Raw genomic sequence first — 21,363 nt, forward strand, 5'->3', positions numbered from 1 at the left:
CCCCCCCCCCCCCCGCCCTTACCCTTCCGTTGCCGCCGCCTCCCTCCAGCTCTCGGCGCTGCACCGGCCTCCTCAGCCTCTACCTGCTCCCACGCTGCATCTCTCAATAGCAAAAGGAGAAAGGAGAGGAAGGCTGGTTCCTGCTGCAGCTGTGGTTTACAGCCCCAGAAAAGCCCTGAGGCAGGAATTGAGGGTTCCCCTTTTCAGTCTTCCACTCCACCCTTCTGTTCGTTTGACTTTAAGAGACTTACCCTTGTCCATGTGCTTCCTTATTTTCTTCTGAACGCAAAATCCCTCCCGACAAACCTCAGCTTTCTCTGGTTGCAGCAGGCAGACGTTCCAGTAGGTGATGGAGAGTCTTAGCCATGCTTCTCCTGCCTCGGTTTCATTCTAGTTGCCCATCCTTGTAGGTGCCTGTACAACTTGAGCTCTAGCAAAGCAGGGATCTTGCTCTTCCTCTGGGCTGCATACCCATGCCTGGAACAGTGTGATGCGAGAGACCATCCAGCTCAAGGTTGTGGAAAACGGGATGGAATCTCTCTCTCCTGCCTACCCCGAATGGAGGCCTTCCTCGTTTCTTGCCCAGATCATGGTGGTAGTTTCCTCCTGCATCCTCCCTGTCACCAGACTTGACCCCTAACCCAGCACCCATTTGGCCGGCCTTCCACAGCTCAAGTCTGACAGGTCATGCCTTGGAGTACAGTTTGCAGGAGCTCCCTGTGGCTCTGTGGCATGGTTTCCAAGTGCCTCCAGATCCCATCATCCCTCCACCTCTCTGCTTCCACTGTGACACCAGCTTCCTCGCAAGCCCTATCCCTGTCTCCACCTCACAGCCCAGCTCCAGCTGTCCACTGCCTAGATCACCCTCTCCCTGTGCTGCTGTGGAGCCAGTTCAGGTGCCACCTCCATGAAGCTTTTCCCCACTTCCCAGTAGGGCTGGTCCTGGCCCCTTTTGGTCTCAGCACCTGTCAGAGCATATGACACCATCCTTTGCTTCCTGCCTCCCTTCTTGGATGCACAGCACCCCAAGCAGGGTCAGGTCTCTCCGTGTATGGAATTCCCAGCAAGTAGCACAAGGTCTGGCTCCCAGGAGCCTTGGAGGGTGCTCATGAAAGGAAAGAACTCACAGAGACGGTAAGGCAGGCATTACTGGGGATGGGTGACAAATGGAGGCTGAGAGAAGCTGAATGATGCCAGTGCCGCTGCAAAGCCCAGGTATACTGTGGCTATGTCAGCATGATTCCACCTATGGAAGTACTTTCGTGTATTTTTGGAGCTGGAGCCTCCAGGAGGCCTCTCAGAGTCTACCTGGAGCCTATGAAGTTATTAGGCGCCCTTGGCTGAGTCCCTGACATGTCTCTGCCCTGCTAGCCCTACGATGGAGGAGGTGGGGTCGGGGGTGGCCAGAATGCTGAAGTGCCGGGTCTTGCAGGGAAACTGTACCTCCTGTGAGGGCCTCGATGACGCCAAGGACTATGCCCACGTCCGCTCTGCCATGAAGATCCTCATGTTCTCAGACTCTGAGAACTGGGACCTCAGCAAGTTGCTGGCAGCCATCCTCCACCTAGGCAACGTGGAGTTTATGGGTAATGCTGTTTCCACCTGAACTGAACCCCCTGGGGAGGAAGAGTGGGGGGACTGTGACAGGAGGAGGAAGAAATCTCTGGGAGTTCTCAGCCCAAGAGCCTGCCAAGATCACATGGTCTAACTCTGTCCTGGAAAATGCACTGAAAATTATAGTTATGATTTTTGAGTTCTCACAGGGTTAGAGGGAAGATGTCAAAGCTTAAGGCCCTCCAGAGATGAAAACTCTGATCATCCCCCAGGTTTAGTTAGGACCCTAAAGGGCTACCCGCTTAGGATAAGGTGACCCAGAGTAAACAAAGCCATGCATGAAGTTGCAAACCCACTTGTAAGCATCCAGGTGGTCTGGGCATCAGGGTATTCTGGCCTATTAGTGCCTCCAAGCATCCGATGGAAGTTCCTCTCTGGAGGAAAATAGCATCAATCTAGATTATACATTATTCCTTTGGACAGTTTTTTAAATTCAACATCCAACATGCAGCCAAAGATAAGTAGTAACAAAGAAATAAGACATCCTGAGCAAGAGCCATCAGAAATAATAGACAATTAAAATAACACCACAAAGATTTCAGACGTTGTTATTATTATTATTGTTACAAATTGTTATTATTGGGCACAAATGACAAAGCATCTACACTTGACTATGTTCAAGGAAATAAAAAGTTAAGCTTGAAGATTTAGACAGGAAACTGGAAACAGAAAACATGACATTATAGATTTTTTAAGGAGCCACATAGAAATTCTAAAATTAAAAAAAAAATGAAGAACTCAATGGATAATTTTAACAGCCAGTTTTTTAAAAAAATTTTAAAGATTTTTTTTTTTAATTTGACAGACAGAGGTCACAAGTAGGCAGAGAGGTGGGCCGGGGGTGGGGGGGAGAGGCTCCCTGCTGAGCAGAGAGCCCAATGTGGGGCTCGATCCCAGCACCTTGGGATCATGACCTGAGCTGAAGGCAGAGGCTTAACCCACTGAGCCACCCAGGCGCCCCAAGTTTTTTTTAATTTTTATTTATTTATTAAAGATAGAGAAAGAGTGAGCACAAATGGGGAGAGAAGGAGAAGCAGACTCCCCACTGAGCAGGGAGCCTGATGTGGGGCTGGATCCCAGGACCCTGAGATCATGACCTGAGCCAAAGGCAGATGCTTAACCGACTGAGCCACTCAGGTGCCCCAAACAGCCAGTTTTATACACATGGAGAGGGAATGTGTAAATGGAGGAAAAGTCAGGACACAGCATGGAGACCCAGAAGGGTGGAAAATGTGTAAGAGGGTAGGAGATGTGGAGGACAAGTGAGAAGCAGCAACATACCTTTAATTGACATACTAAAGGAAAAGAGAGAAAGAATGGAGCAAAGGCAATACTGGAATGAACTATGGCTGATTCTAGAATTCATGAAGGACACCAGTTCACGGAACAGTGAGGAAAGGACAGATTTTTCAGTAAACTGGTCCATAAATTTGGACCCCTCTCTCACATCACATCAGGAAATCTCCTCCAGTTGAGTTTTTGCTGTACCCACAGCACCTATCAACTGAACCGGGCACTTCTGTGGGTGACAGGTGGGCACTGACACGCACACAGGGGCATCGGAACATGGAAGAGTATTAGGAATGTGATGTTAAGAGTAAAACCAGGCACCAAAGAATGCAGATCTCGTAGATCAGACATTCAATTAGATCCCCCTTAACACAAAATTTAGAAACAGCTGAAATTAAATGCTGTTTCAGGATCAGTATTTGGTAGTGAAAGAAAAATGGAAACCAAGGAAGTGGTTTCCATGAGTGAGTAGGGAGGAACACGGTCTTAGCAGGAAAGGACCGTGAGGGCTTCAGTGTGGGCCAGGCTCCATATCTTGACTGTAATAGTGGTTTCACTATTACATACTCATGGAATCATTGTTTTATTATAACATGCCTTTGGATTCTATATACTTGTTTTATCTATATGCTTTATTTTATCATTTTTTCAAGTTTGAAAAAGAAAAACTATATATACAGAAACAACACTTTCTCTCTCCCGAGGCCTGGCAGACCTGAGATGGAAGATTCTGGAAGATGGGGACTGAAATGGGGAGACCAGTCAGGAGACTCTTGCAGTAGGGCTGGGCCTGGCTTATAGTTGTGCTCCATTGATGCCCGCTTACTTGACTAACTGAAGGAACACCATGATCTCGCTGAGCAGAGGGGAAGCAGTCTGCTACATTCCTTCACTACCAAGGGGCTGGTAACCCCCAGGGACATTGCCTGCCCAAGAGAATGTCTGGGAGAGGCAGTGCCTCCCACCCAGGGACAAGTGCCCGTGATATCTGGATCTGGGGCTCCCCCAGGCTCAGGCCCTCCTGAGGCCCCTGTCCCATCACTTCAGGCCGGTTTCCCACTCAGGGTCACTGCTTCTCTCCCCAGCTGCAGTCTTCGAGAACCTGGATTCCTCTGATGTGATGGACACACCTGCCTTTCCCACTGTGCTGAAGTTACTGGAGGTAGCCCGGCCATTGTGACTTCCAGCTTCCATTTCTGTGAGGGGTCCCAGAGGCCTGGGCTCACAGCCCTCCAACACTTGATTGTCATTAACCCTTCCCAGGGTTCCTATTCCTGCCCCCAACCCCTCTCCTAGCTCTCAACTCAATCCCTGCACCCATCTGGGCACTGCAGGCACTGAGGGCCACAAAGAGGGTGGGAAGCAGTGTGAGCTACTCTTTAACAAAGCAACAAAATGATCAGCCTGGCTTTAACACCCATTTCTTCCCAATTCCTGTGCCCCTGCTGCTCTCCAGTGGCCTTCACTCAGCATCCTCACTCCCCACCCCACCTAGTTCCCAAGCTTTCCCTGAAAGGCCACATAGCCTGGGGCCCTTATACGTGGCCCTTCTTTACCTCCCTTCAGCAAGCCTCCACCTGAGTTGTGCTGTTCTGGGAAAGTGGAATGTGCTCATATCAATAGCCCTCCAGGTTATTACAGAGACCAAACGGAGTCTGGACTTGGAGGAAGAATGGCAGCACTGGATAGAGAAATATCTTTGCCCTGGGGACATTATAATATCCTCCCTATCACACCCCATTGACAGTTCTGGTGGGCAATTGATAGCATCAGAAGCAAACAAGCAAAGCAATCACATTTTGCTGCAGGTGTTCTTTATTTGGTTCACGGTTCTTTGGGTTCTTGCTGGCTCAGTGTTTCGTGCATGGTGAGAAGGACTGGCCCATCCAGTCTTCTTGCTCCCTTAAGCCATCAGTCTCCAAGCAGGAGTGGCTTCAATTGGGGCATATCCAGAGGTCAATGGCCTGGCCTCAGAGCCCTCCCTGCCCATTGTTTTCCCAGGTCTGCTTATGGCACCAGCCCCTTCCCCAGACCCCAGGAGACAAGCATAGAGCTGGTAAACCAAACAGCCAGCATGCCCAGGACCCACTCAGCTTGTGCATCCTTCTTGAACATTCTGACACCCTGGTGCTTAGACAGATGCTGGGCCAGGGCAGACAGAGGCTGACTTAAACCTTCATCTGGCCTGACTCTGCTGGATGGCCCCACAGGCATCTCCCACCCTCTCAGGCCTCGGGCATAGAGTGTCCAATCACAAGAGAGAACAAGTAAGTCTTAGGCACGGAGCCAGACCCTGCCCTGTTAACTGTGATGCAAGTTCCCACCTACCTTTCCAGGTGGAGTACCAGGTGCTCCGGGACTGTATGATCAAGCATTCCATCATCATCCGAGGGGAGTCTGTCACCAGGCCCCTGAACATCACCCAGGCTGCAGACAGGAGGGATGCCTTTGTCAAGGTACAGAGTTGTGGGAGAAGGGGCTCACATATCTCTCTGTTGAACACGGCTTCTTGCCCTGCTGGGAAAGAGTAGGAAAGAGCAGAGATGCCTGAGTGAGTCCTGACACTGCCAGTCACCTGTCTGGTGATGGTGGGCTTCCTGGCCTTTCTGGCCTTCAGTTTCTTGCCTTTAAAGTAGGGATAGTGCCCTCAGTCCGTCCATGAGATCCGCGTGCGTGCAGCCTTTGTAGGTGAGCTTAGCAACGAGGGGCTGCATTCCGCTTACGCTCAAAGCCCATGGGCTTTACCCCATGTCTCCTCAGGGCATCTATGGGCACCTCTTCCTGTGGATTGTCAAGAAGATCAACACTGCGATTTTCACTCCATCTGCCCAGGACCCCAAAAATGTACAAAGATCCATTGGCCTCCTGGACATATTTGGCTTTGAAAATTTCCAGAAAAATAGGTATGAAGATCTCATTTTACCTGCTTTCAGAGAATGGGAGATCAGCTTAGCTCCTCTCTAACTGAGCAAGCTGGAGGGTAAACATTCTGCCCCCCACTGCCCCCGCCATGAGACCAGGAGCAGGGACCCCTCCCACCTTCTCACAGATGTGAGTGTGCTCTGCAGGCCTGAATGTGCCTGCAGTGAGACAGTCTGTGCACCCCTCTGACACCCCCCCACAGCGAGCTACAAGCATCCCGAAGCACAAGGCTGAAGCCCCAGCATTTATCACCTCTTTTGAGCCATCTGCTCTCCTAATGAACTGAAGTGAATGATCACATGAGGCTGGGGTGAACTGCATCTTTAGATGAACTGTCATACTAGGCAGTGGCAGAAAGCAGGGGATGTGTGCCCATCTCTGACTTTGGAGTTTGGCCAGGGTAAGACAAGGCAGGATACCTCTGATCCTGCATCCCAGTGTCCCAGCATCCCAGGCAGGAGGCAGGTCAGAAAAGTGAAGCCTAGCTGGGACTGTGATGAAGGCTGGGGAGAGGAGGGGACAGGGTGCTGAAGAGAGTCAGGCAGTGGAGCTGAATGAGGATGAGTGATGCCCTGGGGCATTATCAAGTGGCAGGAGGATGACAGATCAGGAAAATAAGGATCTTGGGACAAGTAAACAGGAGCACTCTGGGATTGCAGAATCCCCAGCCATGGAGGGGGGCAGGGTGAAGGCCTGCTCACTGGATGCTGGAGGATGGGCAGGGCTGGCAGAACTCAGCCCAGTGCAAGGGCAGCTCTAAGGCACAGAAATTCAAGTGTGATTCAGATCATTGGTTTCTTTTCCTAAGAGGGACAGCTGAGTAGACCACACACGTTAGACAGCTTGGAGGTGGACAAATAACTGGTTGCGGGGGATCCGGTCATTTATACAGGGACCTTCCTTGAAGGAGCCACAAGCTGGCTTTGCTACAGGGCAGCAGTCACCTCCTGCAGGTGGCCACTGAGCACTCTCCAGGCAGTGTGCTAGGAGTGGGGGACACGGTGGACCTGTCCCCTCACCTCTTGGGCTAACAGGTGTTAAACGACCAGGCTCAGGTATGATGAGGATTTGCATATATGAGCAACCCATCCTGAGGAAGAAAGTGAGAGCCAAGGGTTGAACAGAATGAGCTGGGCAATGAGGAAGGAGAGGAGGGTGGTAGCAAACGTGAGACCACTCCAAGGCACGGAAGAAATGGGTACCTTCACAGCACCATGGGAAGGAGGCCATGGTGACCCAGGCCACTTCCTGGGAGCTGCGGGGAGGCTTTGTACTGTATCTCTGTCTGAGGAGAATATGAAAACAGCGGGAAACCTGGGAGGATTGGAAACAGGGGGACAAGTGGGGCCTGCTCTCCAAAGAGCTCCCCCTAGCGGCATGCGGAGATGGGGGGATGGAGGGAGCCAGCAGGAAGCCACCCCCGGGTTTTTCCCAGTGAATAAGGGGGCCTGGACACAGGCCTCTGCCCATGGGAGTAGAAGAGAGTACACAGGTCAGGGTACTGTGATGGAGAGAGCGGGGACCAGACTTCGGCAGCTGACTGGAACTGGGGAGGAGGCAGAGAGAGGTGTCAAGTGTGACTCCTTGGTTGGTGACTTGAGCCAGGGGTGGTGAGTGGAGGGATCATTTCTGGAGGTGGGGTGCCCAGGAGGAAGAGCAGCTGGAGGATGGGGCGGGAGCAAGGAGTCTGACTGATGCAAAGCAGCCCAGCAGTCATTACCGCTACCTGGTCTCCAAAATCTCATCTCAGCCCCTGGGGCTGGGGCTGCTACAGGACACCTAGTCCCCTAAGGATGATCTCATGATGACATTCTCCTAGTCTGTCTGCCGTGGGCTGGAGGAGGTGATGGTGGCAGAGACAGAGCGAAGAGGGAGTACACACGTATGCGGATGCGTGTCTGTGCGCATGCATGCATGGCCGGATGCAAATGGCTGGTGGTCAGCGCTTCAAGCCAACTCCAACAGGGAGCGAGCTGATCTTGCTCCACCTCTGGGTGTGCATTCCCTCCACAGCTTTGAGCAGCTCTGCATCAACTTTGCCAACGAGCACCTACAGCAGTTCTTTGTGCAGCACGTGTTCACCATGGAGCAGGAGGAATACCTCTCGGAGAACATCGCCTGGGACTACATCCACTACAATGACAATCGGCCCACACTGGACCTGCTGGCCCTCAAGCCCATGAGCATCATCTCCCTCCTGGACGAAGAGAGCCACTTCCCACAGGTAAGCCCCTGAGCCTGTGGACCCTCATGAGGGTGGAGACCCCTGCTCCTGGCTCTTGCCCTCAAGGTTGGGAAACTCCCCTGGGGTGGCCCATGGGTCCCTAGGTTGCTGAAAACTCTACCAGAGATTAACAGACCAGCCCCAGCCTAAGCAACCTCCTCACCCAGAGGCTCACCAACCCCACCCTCACCCCCTCTCCCCAGCAGCATGACATTGCGGTCACTGATTATTTACTCTAAGAACTCACCCCATGAGGGGATTGCTAAGCACCCATGGGCCAAGGGCTTCAGGGGTGCAAGAGAGGGAAATGCTTGCCTGCTCGCCCTCAAGGAACTCTGCCTATCCTTAGGGCAGTAAATTTTCAAAATAGTAAGAGTTCAGAGTCCAGAGAAGGGTGAAACCAGGGTCAGGGTACCTAGATAATTGTAAGGAAAGCTGGACGGGGAGAGCTGGCACTGGAAGTTGGCAGACCCATTCTCTGCTTCCAGCTTGGTCCCCATTCACTGCAAGCAGTCACCTATCCCTGGGCAGCAGTTTCCCATCTGTAGAAGGGTCCTCAGTCATTCTGAGCCCGGTTGCTTTGCCCCTGTGAGGAAGCCCCTGAGCCCTGTGGATGTGCCAGCTGACCTCCCCATGGCTGGGGTGTCAGCCCATAGGGTGTCTGTGTTCTTCCAGGGGACAGATACCACCATGCTGCAAAAACTCAACAATGTCCATGCCAACAACAAGGCCTACCTGCAGCCCAGGAACATCCATGATGCCAGATTTGGCATCACCCACTTTGCGGGTGAGGTGTACTACCAGACAGAAGGTACGTGCAGCTCCTCTCTCCTTCCCCTTCCTTCCAAATCTGAATCATTCCAGAAAGGCCATGGGAAGAAAGCTTGAGAGAACATGGTCATTTTGCAGAGCAAGCAATGTGATAGAGGGAATGGGATGGACCATGCATGGTTTGTGATAGCAGAGATAGCTATCAGTGACAGCTCTATTGAGACATAATTCACATACCATGTAATTCACCCATTTTAGCCTCAACTCAATGGTCGTTAGTGTATTCACAGAGGTGGGTAACCATTGCCATAAGTTTAGAACATTTTCATCACTCCAAAATGGAACCTCCAATTAATCATCAGTCTGCATTTTCCCCCAATCCTGGGCAACTGATAATTTCCATCCCTATGGATTTACCTGTTCTAGACGTTTCATAGAAATGGACCCAGTGCAATGTGTGGTCTTTGTGGCTGGCTTCTTTCATTTAGCATAATGTTTTTAAGGTTCGTCCATAAACTCGTATGTATCAGAAAATTATTTCCTTCTATTGCAGTATGATCATATTCCACTGTGTGAATATAGCACATTTCATTTATCTCTTTGTCAATTGATAAACATTTGCATTGTTTCCACCTTTTGGCTATTATGAATATTGCTGCCATGAATACTCACATGCAAGTTTTTACGTAGGCAAATATTTCTACTTCTTTGTGGTATATCAGTATATATACGTATATATACTGATATAGGATATATAGGATATATCAGTATATATACTGATATAGGTAATTCTATATTTATCTTTCTGAGTAATGACTGTACCAGGTCACATTCCCACCAGCAATGTATGAAGGCTCTAATTTTTCCAAATCCACTTGCTATTGCCTGTCTTTTTTATGTTACCACCCCAGGGGATTTGAAGTGGTATCTCAGTGTAGTGTTGGTTTGTGTTTCCCTGACGCCTTGAGTATCTCTTCATGTGCTTATTGTTCATTTGTATATCATCTTTGGAGAAATGTCTTGTTCAAACCCTTAGCCCATGTTTTAATTAGTTGTCTTTTTATTATTGAGTTGTAAGAGTTCTTTATTTATTCTGGATATAAGTACCTTATCAGATATGTAATCTGCAAATGTTTTCTCCTGCTCTCTGAGTCATCTTTTCACTTCTTGATAGTGTCTTTGAAGCACAAAAGTTTTTCAATTTGATAAAGTCCAATTATCTATTTTTTCTTTTGTTGTTCATGCTTTTGGTGTCATGACTAAAAAACCACTGTCTGACCCAAGATCTACCTCTGTGTTTTCTTCTAAGAGTTCTTTAGTTTTAACTTTTTATTTAGGTCTTTGATTCATTTTGAGTTAATTTTTATTTATGCTAAGATAGGCTCAGGCATGGTTTTGACTGGAGTTTTGACTGGAGGCCTGGGGTGATTAAATCTATTGGTGCTCTTCGAAAAATGAGAAAGGTAATCAGTGTGCAGCTGTGGTCAGGATAATGGGTCAGGAAGCCATAGCAGCATCTCTGTGGCTTATATGGAGAAATGAGGAGGAGCTCTGGTCTGTATAACTGGAAACTCAAAGTCAGGGATGATCTGTGCATACTTTTCAGTTGGAGAAACAAGGCAGTAGGAGGGACTGACCCTTTCACATTAGAAGAGGTGAGGTGTTGGGAGATCAGGGATCATTTCTATTGTAGAATGAGAAGGTGGTGGCTCCTTCATTGTCCCCACCTGGCCCTGGCTTTAGGGCTCTTCAGAAAGGGAGAGACCAGAGCTAGCGGGACCTGCAAGGTCCCAGAATATAATACACTGAGTCCATCCCAACCTCCATCGGCAATTCAAGGCCAATTTTTATTATTTGAAGTGACATAAAACTATTGTTGTGTATGCTATGATCAAGACAGCTTCTTTGTAGACTTTCTGAATGGAAAATTCTATTAATGTTCATTAAAGGTGAGCCTGCTAGTTTTTCTTTGGGTGCCATGCTGTGCTGATGAACTAAGCCCCACTTACTCTGCCTACTGGGGGATTGAGCCTGGGGTGCCTCAGTACACCCCTCCCTTTGAGAACTCCCCAAGTAGGAGAGGCTCTGCCTAAGCCTAGAGAGGCACAGAGTGCCACCAAGTGTCTGCTCATCCTCCATCTGCAGAGGGCAGCCTCCCCAGCATGCAGCTGGGAAAAGTGTTTGTGTGCACAGCACATGCTCGCTCTTGTCACCCCCAGTTCTGTGAGTCCTCGTGGTGCCCTGGAGCTCCTGGTACAGTGCCTTCCCCCCACAGGCACTGGGGGCAGAGGTGGGGAAAATCGGCTTCCTTCCCCCTGACTCAGTCTCCCTAACCCCCAATCAGGCTGTGCAGGTTTGCACAGAGCACCCCCATAAAAGATGGGGTGACTTAAAGGGGCACAGTGGGAGAGGAAACTCAGGGTCATGCCCTTGTGGGGTCAACTCTAGATGTCCCAGGAGTGTAGCCCTACAGCAGACCCCAGACCCTCACCAGCCTGGTTTTGAGAAACAGCTCTTCTTCATCACCTTCTCAGTGATCCTGTGTCCCATTTTAGGGCATGTCCATTCTTACCCATGCCCAGAATCATGCCTCTGTTAATAGTTGGCTAGAACTGCCATATCAAATTTTCCCAGGTAGGAACAGAGATGTACTTCCTCATGGTTCTAGAGGCCAGAAGTCCAAGATTAAGTTGTGGGTGATTCCTTCTGATGTTTCTGGCATCTTTAGTGTCTCTATGCATCTGTGTCCTAATCTCTTCATATAGGACACCAGTCACACTGGATTACAGCCATCCAAATAGCCTCATTTTAACTTAATCTCCCCTGTAAAGATCCCATCTCTACATATAGTCATAGTCTGCAATACTGGAAATTAGAATAAAAACATATGGATTTGGGAGGGATGCAACTCAGCCCCATAACAATGCCCCCCCCTTCAATTTCTGGATTCTCAGTCTTCTTGCTGGAGGGAACCCTGGCCCTAGTAGGACCTTCTAGGACTGCAGAGCAGGGCTGGTGGAGGGGCCAGGGCTACCAGGCCCTCAGATCCTCCTTAGCAAGCACAGATATGTTTGGTTCCTAAACCCATTCTGTTAGAGAGCACACATGCACTCACACACACATTCACACACTGCCTAAAGGGATACATTCTGTCCCAAGACCTGTGCAGTTTGAACTCATAATAAGAAGGGAAATGTGCCCTAAGGACCTCCTGATCAGAGCCACAAACCTATCCTTCAGCCAGTAAAACAAGTGGTATGAATGCCTTCCCTCTTTCCATTTTGGGCTCCCAGAAAGAGCAGAGTAGCTTCCCCCCTACGCAGGTTTTGCAGGACATTGGAAGTAACACCCCCCCACCACCGCCACCAACAACACACTCACATAGACTGGCTGGCTGGGGCTGTATGCAGATACTCCCAGAGCTGTCTGGGCTCAGGCGCAAGGGCAGGAGTGGCCACGCCTCCCTCTCCAAACTATAAGCTCTCTGGACATTACCAGGCTGCCAGATTTTCAGGGCTTACTGGTGGGGGAGGGAGGCTTCTTCACTCTGTCCTTTAACTCCTTTTCTTTGTAGCTTCTTTTTATGAATAAGTAGTTGCCCCAATCAGATCTGCTCAAGGTCACCAAGAAATTTAGTGGGCCAGAGCCCTCCTGAGAGCCCCCAGCCATCTCACTGCAGGGAGATCTAAACTGTATCATGAAGGGATGCACCATCTGCTATGGCCACTGGTCGGCTCTGGAGCTGGTTGCTGTGTACTGGGCAGTTACTGTGATGGCTATGGCTGGAGGTGTCGGACCTGAGGCACTCCTGTCCATCGTGCACCCAGGGAGAGCTCTGGCTGGCAAAGAGGAGGAAAAGTCCTCAGGCCACCCCCTGACCTGAGTAGTAGGGCCCATGAGAAAGGTCCCACAGAGACCAGGGGATCCCCAGGAGGGCCCTGAGGAGCTTCCTGGAATAGACAGTGCTTGAGCTGGTCTTGAGAATGAGCCGGAGCTGGCTCAGCTGGATAAGCAGGAAAGAGTGTCCAGCAGCAGCTGGTGGGGGCTGGAGGTGTGGGAGAGCTGGAGCCTCTGGGGTGCTTTGGCACCAGTGGGGTACAGGGCCACGGGGGCCCCAGGAGATGAGGGAGGGGATGAGACGCCACCATGCTCTGATAGCAGAGAATGGGTTCAGGCAGGGTAACACAGCAGCGTGCAGCTCCAGGATGGTCTGTTCCCGGGCCATGAGCCCAGAAGTGTGGGACAGAGAGCAGAGGGGTGGGCTGTGATTCAAGCAGAAGAAGTGGCCATGGCTTAGACAGGGGGTTGTGGTGTGGATGGTGGGTGCAGGGGCTGGAGAGTTTAAATGTGGTGTGACACACTGGTGCTGGGAAGAGCTGAATTCAGGCCCCAGGTGCAAGGAGCTCTGCTGACTGGACAGGGAGATCAAGGGAGGGATGGAGAGGGCAGCTTCGGTGGGTGCTCCTCCGGGCATCTTGAGGTAACCAGAGTCCCCACCTTATTGCTTTCCGTTCCCCTGTGGGTCAGAGGGGATGGCTGAACTGGGCTTGCAGGTGGGCTCTCCTTCTCCCACAGGCTTCCTGGAGAAGAATCGAGATGTACTGAGCACAGATATCCTCACCCTGGTCTACTCCTCCAAAAACAAGTTCCTGAGGGAGATATTCAAGCTGGAGTCAGCAGAGACCAAACTGGGCCATGGTACCATCATCCAGGCAAAGACAGGGAGCCAGCTCTTCAAGGTGGGCTCCCATGGGTGCCCTGCCAGTGCCTTCTGGGTCTCTCAGCCCTTAGGGCCTCGGGGCTCAGACGTGCATGCACAGAGACCTATCACCTGGGGTCTCAGTTGTTTATTCAGGGGCCAGAAGTGAGTGTAAAACAGGAGTGGGGTACTGCTACTGCTGTGTGGATGGCGATAAGGGGACAGGTACCTGTGGATGTGCCTGCTTCTAAGTGTGTGGTGGTCCGGTGGGGGCACATCTGCTTTCGTTCATTGTATTTTTCTATATTGATCTCTGTGCATATGTTGTATGTGTGTGTGTGTGTGGTGTGTGTATTGTGTGGTATGTGTGTACAGTGCGTGTGTTTTGTGCAGTGTCTGTGGGGAGTATGTGTGGTGTATGTGGTATTTGGTGTGTGTGGGGATTGGGGTTGGGGGTGTATTTTGTGTGATGTATGTGGTGTTTGTGGTGTGTGTATGGGTATATGTTTGTTGTATGAGATATGTGTGGTATGTGGGGGAGTGTACTATAGTACATATGGTATGTATGTGTATGGTGTGGGGGGTGGAGGGTAGTATATGTGGGGTGTGCGAGATGTGTGTATGGTATGGGATTTGTGGTGTGTGCACATGTGTGCTATGGCATGCGTGTCATGTATATGTGATATGTGACATGCAGTGACATGTATGTGTTTGTGGTACAGTATGTATGTTTTATGTGCATGGGGTGTGTGGTGTGTATGAGGGTGTGTGCGCTATGGTGTTTATGGTATGTATGTGGGATGTGTGTGTTATGTGTGGTGTGTGTGGGCGGGTGTGGGGTGTGTGCTGTGGCAGCAGAAGCACTAAGGGCTGCTGACAAGGAAAGTGGGCAGCAGAGAGCCCCTAGTTCTCCTCAGGGCAGCCTAGGATTTCCTGGGAGGGTGAGGGTCTGCCCACCCACCCCTTGCCTTGCTTCCACCCCTTAAGAATGACTATTCCAGAAAAGCCTCATGCATCGTCTAGTGAGGAGCTCCTCCAGCCCCAGCCAGTGAAGCAGGGCTAGCTGCTAGTGGTTCGGGAATTGGAGTATAGACTGAGGAAACTGCACTCTGTGCCTTGCATTCAGCACTTCCCACAATGAGATGCCCTTGACCTTTCATTGTGCTCCACCTGACTTCTGGAGGAGGCCTCTCCAGAGACCTTAGGACCCACCATGTGCAGAGCAGGCCTGGGAAGGCACCAAGGAGCCATGAGGCTGGGCAGGAATTGCCCCAGTCTGGACCTAGGTGGAGCCAGGCTAGAACCTGTGTCTCACTGAGCCAGGCTAAACTCTCCCCACCTGAGGCCAGAGTACAGGCTTGTCCTGGCTCTGCAGGGTGGGGCGGGGGGCAGAGAATGTCCTGGAGATTTCAGGGAACAAGAGGACAGCAAGGGAAATGCACATTATTTTACAAACCAGGACAACAAGAAAATGCTGCCCATTGATATTACAAGGTGCTGATAATTGCATCCTCTTTTCAGAAGTGTTAAGACTTGTGTCACCAATTAATGCAATTTGGCACTACATACCTTTGCTAGGGTGCATTTGACTTGGGAAGAGTTTGATCAGAGTGCATCACCCAAGATCAGCATTGCACAAAGCACACACTGAGCCAGCTGGGGACTTGCGCTGGCTTCTTCTTGCATCCATAATTTTGTCACATCTACTTTAAAACAATACACATGGGTGTGCCTGGGTGGCTCAGTCGTTAAGCGTCTGACTTCATCTCAGATCATGATCCCAGGGTCCTGGTATCAGAGCAAGCCCCTTGTCAGGGCTCCCTGCTCAGGGGGAAGCCTGCTTTTCCCTCCTCCACTCCCCCTGCTTGTATTCCCTCTCTCACTGTCTCTCTCTCTGTCAAAAATAAATATATAAAACCTTTTAAAAAAAAATAAAATAAAACAATATACATGTACTACAATCTTAAAATGTGCACTATAAAACATTTTTTTAAAAACATACAAAACCGATACAAAAACTAAAAACATAGAAGGGTAGAGGTAAAAAGTGAATGTTGCCAGTTTTCATATTCTTTCCCACTCTGTTGTATCATCTTGCACACCCCACTTGGGTAACCCCCACCCCGAACAGGATACCTTGTCCCATCTTACCCACCAGAACCTATGATGGGCCAGTGTATGAGGGGCTGAAAGAATGCAGCCCTGCCTATCTGGGACCTTGGCAGAAGCCTTCACCTGGGTCAGCTGTGCCCCAGGCCGAGCTGCCCAGCCCCTCACTTATGCCTGTTTTTCTGCCTGCAGTCCACAGACCCCAGCAAGCGGCCCTCCACGTTGGCCAGCCAGTTCAAAAAGTCCCTGGACCAGCTGATGAAAATCCTGACCAGCTGCCAGCCCTACTTCATCCGCTGCATCAAACCCAACGAGTACAAAAAGCCACTGGTAATGAGGGGAGGCTAGGGGCATGCGGGAGAGGGAGGGGGCATCTATTAGATGAGTCTGATGGTATCTAGGGTCACATCTCTCCCTTCAGTGGGCCTGGTCAGCATGAGAGCTCTCTGCCCCCATTCTAGAGATGGGGACACTGAAGTAAGGTGACCAGTCTAGACCATTGAAAGATCAGTGACTGGCTAGGCTTTCGATAACCCAGAGCTCTGCTGTCTCAGTCCACCATTCAGGCTGTGTGCACTTGGCCAGGTGATTTACTTCTTTGAGTCTGTTTTCTGTAAAGTCAGAATTGTGCCTGCCTGGGGGAGGAGGTGGAAGCAGCAAGAACTGTATGTGATGTTTTGGCAAATCTGCATGTGTAAACCCCTTTCAGTAAGGCGCTAAGGGGCCCGCAACTGGTACTAGAATGTCAGAGGCTGACAAGCCAATGGTCACCAAGACCTGAGGCCAAGCGGCTCTTGGCCAATCAGCTCTTTGAAGAGTGGTTTTATTCGCATATATATAGTGTGGAGTGGGAGCCAGGTGCCTGCCCAGGAGTCCCAGATCTGTGGGCTTGGGGATCCCACCCAGAGGCTGAAATTCAAGACTCCCAAACTGGGAGATGTCATCTCAAGGGAGATAAAATGACTCAAAATATTTTATAAGGGGAAAAATTAGTATTACATTAATTATATTTTTTAATAGAATGAAACTATAGAAAATTGGGACTGAACTAGGAAATCTAGAATGTACCTTCCTTAGAGGTGCAATACCTATATTTAGATAATAACTGTGCTCCCGGAGGCTCTCTGCCCACACCCACATCTCCTGCTTGCGGAGCTGTGAGATGGAGGGCGGGGCCTGAGGCTGATGTTCCTGTTTCCACAAGTCTTTCAGAGACCAAGGCTGCTATAAGAGGGAGGGGAGGGGGCAGGGGGGGAGGGAACAGAAAGGGGCAGGGGTTGGGGGGCGAGGGAGGGGGCAGAGGGAAGGCGATGGAGGAGGGAAGCGGGGGTAGGCAGGCAGGCTCAGTGTTTAAACCTGGCTAAGTCACTTGGGAGTGTTGGCCCTGAGCCTCAGGGATCTGTTTTTGTTTTGTTTTGTTTTTTAATTTTTTTTAAAGATTTTATTTTTATTTATTTGACAGAGAGAGATCACAAGCAGGCAGAAAGGCAGGCAGAGAGAGAGAGAGGGGGAAACAGGCTCCCTGCTGAGCAGAGAGCCCGATGTGGGACTTGATCCCAGGACCCCGAGATCATGACCTGAGCCGAAGGCAGCGGCTTAACCCACTGAGCCACCCAGACGCCCCTAGGGATCTGTTTTTAAACTGGAGCTAAGTACTCCACCAGGTAGGGCTGTTGTAAAGATTAAATGAGAAACACTGAGCCCACGGGAAATGCTCAATAAATGGGAATCAATTAGTTGTGAAAGACTAAATGCCATAAGCAGTTGTTTCTGTGGCTCTCAGTGTTTCCAGGTGGGTAACTGGCTCCTGGTGGAGTTCCAGATTTGAAGGTGTGCCCCTAGTCCCCAGACATTCCTGGCTTGGAGGTTGAGAGGAGGTTCACTAGAGGCTGAACCATATAGAGTCTGGGGTGGTGGCTGAGTCCCCATACCCCTGTGAAAAGCATCAGGCCCATAGTCCTGTTGGCCACACCCGTCTTTGGGTGGGAGGGGGAGGGGGAGAGAGACTAAGCTAGAATAGTTTCTGACTCCAGGTGGGAAATGTATTCCTCCATTCTGCTACACTGTGGGAAGCAGAATGGTGCCAGAAGTGCTGCAGGGGTGCCCACTCCAACACAGGCAAGGCCAGGAGGAAACATTTAACATGACAAATGCAAATGACTTTTATATTCATAGCACTTTGCTTATCCTGAGAATGAGGGAAGTATTTAGTGTTCTCCTGGATGTCACAGTTTGTATGTTATCAACTTTTATCTCCTCAGAAACACTTTCAGGACTTTTCAGTGACTTCAGACCAAATACCTCTCTCTTCAAAAGAGACTTTTGGTCAAACCAAGCATTGTTGAGTTGTCTTGCATCTGGGGATGGCTGCAGGGCTGGGGTTGCCTCGCAGAGCCTCACAGATATGGCCACCATGTGCCAGGGCTCAGAGAGTGGGCCTCCCTCTTTTGCCCCCACAGCTCTTCGACCGGGACCTGTGCATCCGGCAGCTGCGCTACTCTGGCATGATGGAGACTGTGCACATCCGCAAGTCGGGCTTCCCCCTCCGGTACACATTTCAGGAGTTCTCACAGAGGTTCGGCGTGGTGCTGCCCAGCGCTGTGCGCTCACAGGTGCCTGTTGCCCTCCACCTCAGCAGACTGGCCCTAAGAGGCAGTAGTGGTAACCCTCAGAACCCCTGCCACCTCCAGGTACCCCAACCTCCAGTCCCAAGGGTGTCCTCAAGCTGCCCTCCTGAGGCTAAGGGTCCCTTCCCAGACTCCAAGCTTTGCAATGACCCTTGCTCCTCCCTTCCTCTTATCTCCTCCTGCCCCAGGTCTCACTCCCTGGGTGTCCTGGAAGTGAGGGAGCCTCTAGAGGCTCACATGGTCACACTCACTGCATGAGGCCAGTGGCTGGATATGTTGGTTCTAGTAGGTGTCTGCGATTTAAAGCACATGGTAGCAAGCTGGAGAGATGATGTGTGGCGGATTGCTATTTGAGACAGGAGGTCCTTCCCATCCTTCCTCAAATAACAGTTCTGAATTTTGGACTGCGCAAGTACCCAACAGCCACACCGAGTCTCCAGGCCTGTAAAGCATGGTGGCCTTGATGTTCCAGGTCCTGGGTGCTCCCTTGGGCCCCATCCTTCTTTGGAAGTGCCTGAGCCTGTGTCCTTGCTAAGCAACACTGACGGTGAAACCCAAGAGAGGAGGAAGACTTGAATCCCAGAAAGCCTTTGAGAAGGGACCCTCCGCCCTCCACCTTGGGGTGGGGTTGGGGGGCTGCTCCAACTCCCCTGAGTCACTCCTGTCTTCTCTTTGGCAGCTTCGAGACAAAGCTCGCCAGATGACTCTGCACATTGCTGAAATGTGGCTGGGAACAGACAAAGAGTGGAAAGTGGGAAAGACCAAAATCTTCCTGAAGGTGAGCTTCTGAATGTGCTGGTCCTCGGTCTCCTCCTTGGGGCTGTTCCCATGCCCACCAGGTAGCATCCCCTCACCCATCCTGAGCCAATGCCATGGGAGACTGTTCCAGGTTTGGCCCCCACCCTGAGGCATCCCTGTTGTAGAAAGCCATGCTGGAGCCATGCAGGGGGCAGGCAGGAAGGAAGGCAGGGGGAGTGTGGGGAGGGCTCAGTCCAGCCTGCAGAAGTCCAGGAGGCTTCTCAGAGTGGGGCATCTAAGGCCAGACCTGAGGATAAGGAGGAGCTGCTCCAAGCCACCAAGCAGAAGCAAGAAGGAGCTCAGGGTAGGCTCCCACAGTCCCTGAGAATAGGCCTCTTTCTCTATGCTAGGAGCCGGACCAGGGAAGTCAGACTGGGGGAAGCTCCACCTCTTTAGAGCCCTGGGATTTAGTGCTTCAGTAGAGGGAATCCATTTGCTGATTCCCCCTCACCCCAGAAGAGCTTGTCCTTGGGCAGACGCGTCCAGGCTGCACCACCCACTTCCTACCTCCATCTCTCACAACTTACAGGAAGGCCCAAGTCACACAGAAACAGCTTGTGGCTAACAGGCTCTAGCCCCTGAACCTGGCCTTTGGGCCCTCCAGGACCACAGGTTGGGTCAAGAGCGACTGAGGAGAGAAACTCCACATTCACTAGCCTTGTAAGCTCTGGGTGGGTGAGCAAAGAGAGAAAGAGGAGGGAGAAGAGAAGGTCAGTGCCAGAAGCATGCTCTGCCAGCCTCCCAAGCCCTACCCCATCCCTACCACCCCTTCCTGAGTCCTCCACTCCCTCTACTTCCACACAGAGTCTGCTTACCCAGCCTCTCTGTTCCCAGAGGGACCTCCCTGCCCTGACCCTCTAGTCGTCCATCTGTTCATCTGTCCATGCATCAGCCAGGCCTGTGCTGGGGCTCTGGACTTAGACAAGAAGGAAAAGGCAGAAGGGCTTCAGATTCCACTGGGGAAGTGAGGCTGGCAGAGGGAAGACATGGGAGAATTCCCAGGGTGCTGTCCAGGAAGCTGGGACAGACGTTGAGGGCCACAGGGGGGAGGTCGGTGTGGACAGGTGGTCAAGGAGGGCAGGAGGACAGTGCCCATTGCTTCACTTCTCTCCCTCCCTGGCTGCTCCTGGAGGCTACCATCAGAGGTCTGATGTGTAGTTCCTTCCCTGTGCCCCCCTGGGAAGAGGCTCAGTGCTTGCCTAATGCAACTGATGGAGGTGGGAGAGGCCACCAAGCTCCTGCCTCTCCTCACCACTCACCAAACGACCAAGCTGCTTTCGTTTCTACAAAGATGGTCCTTCTCCTACAGGGACTAGCATGGCAATCCCAAGGAAACAGTGATCCAGGTGAAGTACAAAGGGAGGCCAGAGAAAGTCACAGCTCAGGGGCAAATGCGGCTCATCAGCTCACTTTGAATCTTACTCAAAGCTTGGGGGAAATATATTTCTATTGAAACAAGCATGAATCTTACTACAAGTTGAGTGATATTTCACATGAATTTTGGAAAATGAAACAAACCTTCAGGGAAAATTTGCCCACTTGTTACCCAAGAAGTATCAAGTAGAATTAGCAAGAAGTTATTTCTACTCAAAGGTAGAAATAAATTTGCCAGATTGAATAAACAAGAAGAAAGAACTAAAATGGGAAGTTCTTGTATTGAGAAATAGGGGTGTTGTTACAGCTCCTATGTCTGAGCCACATCAGGATCAATCTGAGGGCCCCCTTCCCCTTCTTGCCCTCCTGGGAGCACATATGCTCCTTCTGGAGATAGGGTCCTGGCCCCAGGTAGGGTGTGCAGATGAGTGGAGGCAGCTACATGCTGGGATCTCCTCTGTTCCAGGATAACCAGGACACTCTGCTGGAGGTACAAAGGAGCCAGGCCCTGGACAAGGCAGCAGTCAACATCCAGAGAGTCGTACGAGGCTACAAATGGAGGTGCTGGCTCTCCCCAACCCCCTCCCAAACCACACACCCACATCTATTCATGGGCTTGTCTGCCACATATATATATATCCTCTTTGGTGAAACATCTGTGCTTATTGTTTGCCCAGTTTCTGATTGGATTCTTTGTTGAGTTTTGAGAATTACTTATGTATTCCAGATACTAGTCCTTCTTGGATGTGTGGTTTGTAAATATCTCCTCCCAGTCTATAGTTTTTCCTTAAGTTCTCTTAAGAGGGTTTTTGCAGGGCAAAATTTTTAGTTTTGGTGGAGTCCAGTTTATCCAATTTCCCTTCAGGGAGCATGCTTTTGGTGTCACATCTAAGATCTTTGCCTGAAGGTTTTCTCCAGTCTTTTTTCTAGAAGGT

General features: G+C 50.8%; 1 protein-coding gene across 5 annotated transcripts in view; it reads left to right on the forward strand.

Annotated features, from left to right (window-relative positions):
- MYO7B (myosin VIIB) overlaps nucleotides 1-21,363 on the forward strand; it is a 108,086-nt gene that overhangs the window by 49,263 nt on the left and 37,460 nt on the right. For 3 of the 5 annotated variants that reach the window (XM_082690298.1, XM_082690299.1, XM_082690300.1), the window contains 11 exons: nucleotides 1,433-1,586; nucleotides 3,990-4,066; nucleotides 5,241-5,360; nucleotides 5,665-5,807; nucleotides 7,840-8,050; nucleotides 8,726-8,861; nucleotides 13,397-13,560; nucleotides 15,822-15,959; nucleotides 18,089-18,241; nucleotides 18,936-19,034; nucleotides 20,895-20,989. In XM_082690298.1, the coding sequence (XP_082546424.1) occupies nucleotides 1,433-1,586; nucleotides 3,990-4,066; nucleotides 5,241-5,360; nucleotides 5,665-5,807; nucleotides 7,840-8,050; nucleotides 8,726-8,861; nucleotides 13,397-13,560; nucleotides 15,822-15,959; nucleotides 18,089-18,241; nucleotides 18,936-19,034; nucleotides 20,895-20,989 (1,490 nt within the window). Of the gene's footprint in view, nucleotides 1-1,432; nucleotides 1,587-3,989; nucleotides 4,067-5,240; nucleotides 5,361-5,664; nucleotides 5,808-7,839; nucleotides 8,051-8,725; nucleotides 8,862-13,396; nucleotides 13,561-15,821; nucleotides 15,960-18,088; nucleotides 18,242-18,935; nucleotides 19,035-20,894; nucleotides 20,990-21,363 lie in introns of those variants that run through there. The other 2 variants (XM_082690301.1, XM_082690302.1) reach the window with 2 other exon arrangements.

Source organism: Mustela nivalis (assembly GCF_964662115.1).
Source record: "Mustela nivalis genome assembly, chromosome: 11".
Lineage (NCBI taxonomy): Eukaryota > Metazoa > Chordata > Mammalia > Carnivora > Mustelidae > Mustela > Mustela nivalis.